The following is an 8226-nucleotide window of genomic DNA, read 5'->3' on the forward strand; positions in this document are numbered from 1 at the left end:
TGTTTGAGTTACGAAGCATCAAGTCAAACATGGCTTTTTGAGTGGTATTTTCTCTAACATCCCGATGATTTCTTTTCCACACTGGAGCTGTTAACCATTGTTCACCCCTTCCTGACAACAGCACTGTTATGTAACGTAGATTTCCGCTCCCCCATCAACCCACCTCCCAGAATGTAACACAGTTGCCATGACTACTGCCCAAACACATGGATGTGATGGAAAAAGATACAGGCTTATTTTGTATCTGGTTTGTATCATGTTTCATGTCAACCTTTCCGAAAAGCTATCTTCATTAAGACCAGTTCAGTCACAAAACAAGAACTTGTATTCACCAGCAGATTTATTTTTCAGAGACAAGTCACACACACACACACACACACTAACACAGACATTTCCAATGGGTTGCAAATTTTATGTTTCATAAACTTTAACATTGGTTGCACCTTTAATATATCTCCACAGGTGTTTTAAGGCCAATTTTCCTCAACTTGTATAACAGCTTCAAATGTTTATGAGTTGGTGTGAATGTGTGTGTGTGTGAGTGTGTGTGTGCCTGAGAACAGCTTGTCCTGCCAGTTGGACTCCTAGTTTGAGCTGCGCACTGTGGTGGTTGTGACTGTGGTCTTAGAGCCCCCTGTAGACAGAACAAAAAAATCATTATAGTAGTGCCATAAGCTTACATTACAGTAATTGCACTGTATAGTGGTTGTTGTGTAATGTTTCTCTAAAACAGAGGTCACTTACCTGAACCAATGGGCCTGAAATAAGGGAGAGGAAAGGAGAGGAAAGTAGTGAGTAAACAGTTGAGTGGCATTTAATTGCCATGTGCATTGTTTTCTAAGTAAACATATGACTATAGCACTTCTCTTGGTCAATTGAACTATGGGTATTAGCACTGTGGTCTAGAATGGTCTCATTACATCTGGACTACATCATCTTTATGCTCCTCTTAGTCCTTTGGATAACAGAGCCCATGCTCCTGTATCTGCACTTTAACTGGGACTACCTGGATTCTTCTGTTTCCAGGAGGCTCCTGTAGGTTGCAATCTCCTGCTCAAGTCTGGTCTTGATGTCCAGCAACATCTTGTAGTCTTGGCCCTGCTGCTCGATGCTGGCACGCACATTGGCCAGCTCCCCCTCTAGCATGTTGATCTGGTTCTGGTAGCCAGCTAACATGGCACTATAGCGGGCCTCTGTCTCTCCCAAGGTGTTCTCCAGAGCTGCTTTCTGTTAGGGAGGAGAGAGGAAGAAAAACGATTAATAAAGAACTGTGGAAGAACTGAAGTAATGCATATGTACTGCCACACATAAACCTTGTCATTCATACTTGCAAACCAGTTTAATAAACTACCACTGTCATAAGAGCTCTGCAGATTCAAAGCTGTAGCCTGTATGAACAAACCACACCCTGGATTATGTATGTGAGACACAATGGCTTGGCTATAATCGCATGTATGTCAGACACAAAAGCCTGGCTATGTTTGCACAGCATGTTTGTGCAATATTGTTCTTTTTTCTATTATAAAGGAATAATAAGCACAGTGTAGTATGAATATGATTTTGCACGCTTGCTGTGTCTTTTAAGCTTTAGTTTACTAAAGCAGCAGTGCTCCTCCACCACTGTTATTAGGTAGTAGAGGAGCAATGTCCTGTTCTTGCAGGGAGTGTTGACTGATTGACTCCAGCTGGGTACTGATAATCCATGGGAGTAAGGTTTTTGGCCATCCAGTTCTGCATTCCTTCAGCTTTGTTCAAGCCCCTTTTCTGTCTTCCAGAATATGAGCAGATGTCTGTGAAATGTCTGGCTCAGGAAAAGCCCTTCCCCTCTCTACAGCTCCCATCCCTAGTCCTCCAATAAAGTCGTCCTTCTTTTTCCCTCCCCTCTCCTCTTTACCATCACAGTCTATTTCTCCATCTCCCCTGACAAGACAGCGGTACAGGAATTTTGCTCATATAAGGCAAGATCTTGTATTGTGAACAGATGGTATGTTTTCATTGTTTGTGTCTTACCATACTGAGCTGAGACTGCAACTCAATCTCCAGGCCCTGCATTGTGCGCCGCAGGTCATTGATCTCTGTCTTAGATGTCTGGATTGTCTCTGTGCTGACAGCCACCTCCTTGGACAGGGTCGTCGACTGGAGCAAGAAATAAAGACGCAATTAGAAGTCCTGCTGAATACCTCTCTTCTTATTACTTTCACAGAGATTATAGGTAATTACAGTTCTGGAGCTACCGAGGATTTACTCAGTAAATCCAGGCATTTTCAAGTGTGCTTTTGCTTTGTTTATGGAAAGCTGTTTTCTTTTCTCTTTTCTTTTTACCTTGTCATTAAACCAGGCCTCTTGGTCGCGACGATGTTTGTCGGTGATGGTTTCGTACTGGGCGCGGATGTCCTCCAGGACCTTGTTTAGGTCCTGTTGGGGTGCGGCATCCACCTCCACATTGACTGTGCCAGTAAGCTGAGAACGCAAGGCTGCCAGCTCCTGAAGAATCACAGGAAATAATAGTCAGCATTAAGATGGCTCGAAGTCCCAATTTTGAACACAGTTCTCTGGTCTAGATCAAGCAGTGTCAAAGCTTTCCTGTTCTCATAGACAGGAGTAACAATTCAAGAATAACGTCTATAGCTAGAAGCTGTGCAGCACCCACCTCTGCATGGTTCTTCTTGAGGTAGGCCAGCTCATCCTGCAGGCCCTCGATCTGCATCTCGAGGTCGGCCTTGGTCAGAGTGGTCTGGTCCAGCAGGCGACGCAGGTTGGCGATGTCAGCCTCCACTGACTGGCGCATCATCAGCTCATGCTCAAATCTAATTGGTGAGGAGAGTGGAGAACACTGGCATGAGACGATGAAATGGTCATGTGTGTTGATTTCGTCTTTAATCAAGACATGATGAAGATAGGTCTACAGAGATTTGAGGATTCATGCTTACTTGGTTCTGAAGTCATCAGCAGCCAGTTTGGAATTGTCAATCTGGAGCAGGATGTTGGCATTGTTGACAGTGGCAGCGTTGATCTAAAGGAGAGCACACCGAGTTGGTCAATAGGCAACAATTTCACATTTCTGAAAACATTTGATTGTGTAGCAAGATACAGTAGAATTCTTATTTTAAGCTGAGACTGGTTTTGATTTTGATATGCTATCACTACTGTACTTTGATAAGCTTTTGCGGCTGTTGCCAAAATAACAAATTAACATTCCACTAAAAACCTTTCAGCTATATCAAAAACATCACTCTCTGAATACCCACAGTTATATCTTGTGTGTAATTAGGTAATACTGGGTCATCTTGCATAGTATTCCCCTGCTGAATTCATACTCAGCAATCTTTTCTTGGTTAATTTTATGAATCAAAAACCATTGTTCATTACAATAAGTCTTACAGACGCCAGCAGTTCAAGAGGACAATAGATACCGCAGACTCCAGTTATGCTTCCAATGCCTACTTTCTTACCTATAACTGATTAGAACCTGCGTCTGCCCCTTGAAAAAGCTTACCCTTGTTAATCATTAACAGTTCTTGCAAACATTTGCCTTCGTCTGCCTGCTCTGTAAGCTATCGAGGCTGGTACACACTATACCTTGTCCTTCAGGTCATTGATAATGGCCCAGTAGTTGCTGTAGTCCCTCTCTGCAGCCGGGCCCTTCTTCTCATAGTACTCTCTGATCTGGATCTCCAGCTTGGAGTTGGCCGCCTCCAAGGAGCGAACCTTGTCCAGGTAGGAGGCCAGGCGGTCATTCAGGTTCTGCATGGTGGCCTTCTCATTCAGGTGGATGCTGGACTGATCCAGGGCGCCGGACAGGTCAAAACCGCCGCTGCTGGCCCCGTAGCCCCCACCATAGCCCCCACCATAGCCGCCACCATAGCCGCCACCATAGCCGGAGGAGACCATGTGCGAACTGCTGGAGGAGATGCGGGGGGCCCTGGTGCCTGCCACGCTAAAAGCCTTGGGTGCGCTGGAGACATAGCCCACACGGTGTGAGGAGACGATTGAGGCAGAGCTGCCGGGGCCACTCTGGATTCTATAGCTGCGTAAAGACATGCTGGCTGGCTGTCTGCTGGTCAGGAGAGGAGATGAGAAGAGAGGACCGTTATACAGCTGCAGACTCAAGGACTGTGGGGTTTGATAGAGGGAGGTTGGCTCCTGATATAGTGCTGGCCCTGGGGCGGGCCTGGGCAGCTGGAGGGAGGTGGAGTGGGAAGGAGGGTGGTGGAGGGAAAAAAGAGGGAGTTTGCCTTTACAGTTTAGCAACAGTCCTGGCACAACCACCGTCTGTTTGCCTTTAAGGACGAGGGTTCGGTTTCTTTCCACTCCTGTGAGGAAACCGTTATGGAATGTGCATGTTTCTCAGTGTGTGTGTGTGTGTGTGTGTGTGTGTGTGTGTGTGTGTGTGTGTGTGTGTGTGTGTGAAGGAGAGAGAGTTCTGTAGTTTCTGTAGTCTGTGGGAATCTCTCTGAGTGTATGTGTATGTGTCTGTGCGTGTGTCTCTCTGTCTGCGTATACTTTCATGAATACCTGCCATTCTAGTCTCCATCACATCAGCCATTTGGTTTTCCCTCTAATACAAATACAAAAGGCGTAGGCGTAGAATTATTGTTTTAGCGTCCCACCATAAGTCAACATTGAGTGTTGAACGCTTTGCAAACATCAGTATCAGTATCTATCATCAGTGTTCCTCTTCAGAAATTACACATGATGAAAAGATCAAGTTAAAGTTAAGTTAAGTTTATTTATGTGTTATACTCAAGATATATGATTGAACTGGTTGCATGAATCACTTGTTGCGAAATTATTATTTCTAACAACATTACAGTAATTGTTATGCAACACCTACATGTAAAAAAAATTGTTAGAGAATAGTAAGAGGTAATGGAAGACAACTTAATAACTGGTACTTTGGATGTTTAATTTCATGACACATTGCAGACATCCAAATAAAATTAGCATGTAATTGCTGCAGATCACTTAATTGACTGACAGCTACATTAAGTGTCTGTAGCCTTGGACCACAAACCAACAGTGTTTCTCATACTTTCAGTCTAACCCATTTAAGGGAATATGTCGGCACCCCATTGTTCACCATATCACACAAAACATTGCCCTCAGCCCGGTATCCTGTGTGTGTGCGTGCATGCGCATCTGCGTGTGTGTGTGTGTGTGTGTGTGTGCGTGCGTGTGCGTGCGTGTGCGTGCGTGCGTGCATGCGTGTGCATGTGCCTGTGCGTGTGAGTACTCCAGGGCTGTTCATTTTGTTGGTTTTGGCCTGTGTCATGGCCTGTGTGAGGGATGAGAGAGAGACTCAAGGGATTTTGTGTGTGTGTGTGTGTATATCTGTGTGTGTGTGTGTGTGTGTGTGTGTGTGTGTGCGTGTGGGAGTGGGAGTGTGGGTGGGTGAGGGGAGGGGTGAGTGTGCACGGATATGTGTATGTACGTGTGTGTGTGTATATCTGTGTGGGAGGGCGGGTAGGTGTGCGCACATGTGTGTGTGTGTGTGTGTGTGTGTGTGTGTGTGTGTGTGTGTGTGTAGTCCTTATCTCAGCCTTGGACCCTGGCCAGTCTCCCTCATACCATAACATCTGGTGTCAGCGGGGAAACAGAGGAGGGGAGGGGAGTTTCTCACTCAGTCACATCGACATGGGGTCATCGCTCAGTCAGAGGGAGAAGTGGAGGATCGGGTTCTGATGCACATTATCTGAGTGTGTATTACCACAGTTGCGTAGTAACGGAAAACCACATTACTTATTCTAATTGCAAAAAAAAAAAAGACTGTATTCGGTTACATTACCTCAAAAAGTAAATTGTTGTGAAGAATTTGAGAATTACTTCAGGGAATACTTTTAAAGAGAAAGCATGAAACTCAGAAGGCCATTTAAATAGTGGCAGGTATTCTACGTTTTTATAAAATGTAACAATGAAGAAAGTTATGCCACTTTTCCACCGCATGGTACCGGCTCAACTCGCTTCGACTTGACTCGATTCTACTCGCTTTTGGTAGTACCACTTGGTTTTCCACACACACACACACACACACACACACACACACACACACAACTGATCGTCATAGCGACACCGCAACGCAGCATGAAACGTGACACACACAGCAACAATGTAGGAGTTTATTTCAGAAGAGGCTGAAGGCAGCAAGACAAAAGACTGCTCTCTGGTTGCTCAAAGGCGATGCAAGAGGGTAAGCTAGCCTGGTAGCTAACGTTAGCATATGTCCCGTCTCGCGCAATGATGACGATTCTCTCTGACCAATCAGTAGTCTGCCGTGTTTTCACGTCACCTTTTGGTATCGCCTCAGCTCGCTTGGAACCTCAACGGAGGCACTACCAAAAAAAGTACCAGGTACCAGGTAATATGGTACCTGGTACCTGGTACTTGCCCAATGGAAAACCAAAAAAGGCGAGTAGAGTCGAGTCGAGCCGGTACCATGCGTTGGAAAAGCGGCATTAGTGTCTGTATGCAAACCTGAAATAAATTTCCTCAACTTTGTAATTTTCACTTTTTTTTTTATCTCTGTTATCGTTACAACTCAAAAATGGCAAAGTAATTTGAAAGTAACTAAGAGCAGTCAGAATATGTTATTGAGTTACTGACAACAATTTTAATGAGGTAACTAATAGAATACATTTTTAAAGTAGCCTAGTCAACTGTGTGTGAGCGCACTGCAGCATCTCTTGCAAGACAAATTCCTGTGTGATCTGTGTGTTTTTCTTTAAAATTGGCAAAAGCTCTTGTCATAATAATTTCCGAAGCCTCTTTTTGTGTGTGTGTGTGTGTGTGTGTGTGTGTGTGTGTGTGTGTGTGTGTGTGTGTGTGTGTGTGTGTGTGTGTGTGTGTGTGTCTTTTTTTGTCAGTAAAAACAGTTTTTAAAACATTACTTGAGAGAAAGACAGTACCAACATTTTTTAAATGTGGGCCCTAGGTTGCTCTTGCCTTGTTAGGAGTTAACGTCAACTCAAGTCAAGTTTATTTGTACAGCCCTTAATCACTGTTATAGTCTCAAAGGGCTTAACAACGCCCACATTATGAAAACAGTAAATGAAAAATGACATTCCCTCCTGCCTTAGACCCTCAACTGAGGACAAGGAAAAACTCCCACGAAATCCTCATCAGAAGAAACCTTGGGTGGGGCTACTGAGAGAAGGATCCCCACTACCAGGACCGTCAGGTGTGCAGTGGGTGCTGAAAGTGGGCAAACAAAAATCTTTAAAATATTAAAGGGGAAGACTGACTTCGGGGGTTCATACACATTTTTGCCTGAACGTTTACATCCAAGTGAGCTGAATGTTATGGTTGTGATCCAAACCAGAAGATCTACTGAAATGAGAGAGTGTCAATCCTGTATCCACAACACATATTTACAGTAAATTATATTCATCTCAACTGTAAGATAACCTACTTTTACCCTGAGGTTTCCTGGTCACCGCAGCAGGATCAGTTTCAGTTGTGGCACAGGTGGTGAGCAATGGACAGGGATGGGCAAATACCTTACCGCTTGAGTTGTCTGCTGAGACACAACTTTGTTTACAGTAGGATGGTGACAAATGACTCTATGACTACTTCACTGTAGCAGCTTGTCAGAACAGAGTTGATGAGTTCATGTCTATAGGCTTGAGACTGGATTCTTGTTTTCACTTGAACCAACTTCATGACTCATGTTTGCAGGGCTTACTGAAAATCTCCTTTAGTATATTACGGGAATTTCAACAAATGAATATGAACTATTGCAATATTTTTTAGGTTAATTTGAAACTTGTTGGTTGATAGCCTGTCATTGAAATGATGATTAATATATTTTTCTATATGTGATGGTTGAAAGGGTTGTCTAGAATTGATATTTTATTGTTTCTACATTACAGTGAGGTTTTAGTATAATGCTGAGTGTATTTACAGCTTATCACAAGGGCTTCAGATATTGAATACTAGTAGCCGCAATACAGCTCAAGCAGAGAGCTTAGATTACTGGAAGTTAGCTAAGCACAACTGAGAAAAAAGCAGTCTATGATATTGAATACCCACTCAGGACAGACACCAGGCTTGCATAAGATCCAATATCACTAAGTCATATTTTAGATGCATAATATCTCAAATAAATCTGAAGCTAAAACAACAAATCTACAAATAAACAAGGCTATAAAGGCTTTATCTCTAACTTTGTCTAAGACCCAAGGTGCCTCCACTCTTACTTTGCGGGGGAATTATAAAACCTCCTTTGTATTA

General features: G+C 43.7%; 1 protein-coding gene across 2 annotated transcripts; it reads right to left on the minus strand.

Annotated features, from left to right (window-relative positions):
- Positions 1–322: 322 nt before the first annotated feature.
- On the minus strand, positions 323–4128 carry krt94 (keratin 94). 2 transcript variants are annotated; one of them, XM_071537155.1, is made up of 8 exons: positions 3580–4127; positions 2931–3013; positions 2651–2807; positions 2323–2484; positions 2011–2136; positions 1007–1227; positions 745–758; positions 323–634 (listed from the first exon to the last, which is right to left on the minus strand). In XM_071537155.1, exons 1-8 carry the CDS (start codon positions 4039–4041, stop codon positions 585–587), a joined length of 1275 nt encoding a protein of 424 aa, XP_071393256.1. In that variant the 5' UTR covers positions 4042–4127; the 3' UTR covers positions 323–584. The 2 variants fall into 2 exon arrangements, with proteins under 2 accessions (XP_071393256.1, XP_071393257.1); XM_071537156.1 differs by lacking the exons at positions 323–634; positions 745–758 and having other exon boundaries at positions 1003–1227; positions 3580–4128.
- Between the last annotated feature and the right edge of the window lie 4098 nt (positions 4129–8226).

This window comes from Centroberyx affinis, unplaced genomic scaffold, assembly GCF_046629955.1.
Source record: "Centroberyx affinis isolate AG114_WGS23_722 - 3 ecotype Tasmania unplaced genomic scaffold, CSIRO-AGI_Caff_v1 ptg002986l_1, whole genome shotgun sequence".
Taxonomy (NCBI): domain Eukaryota; kingdom Metazoa; phylum Chordata; class Actinopteri; order Beryciformes; family Berycidae; genus Centroberyx; species Centroberyx affinis.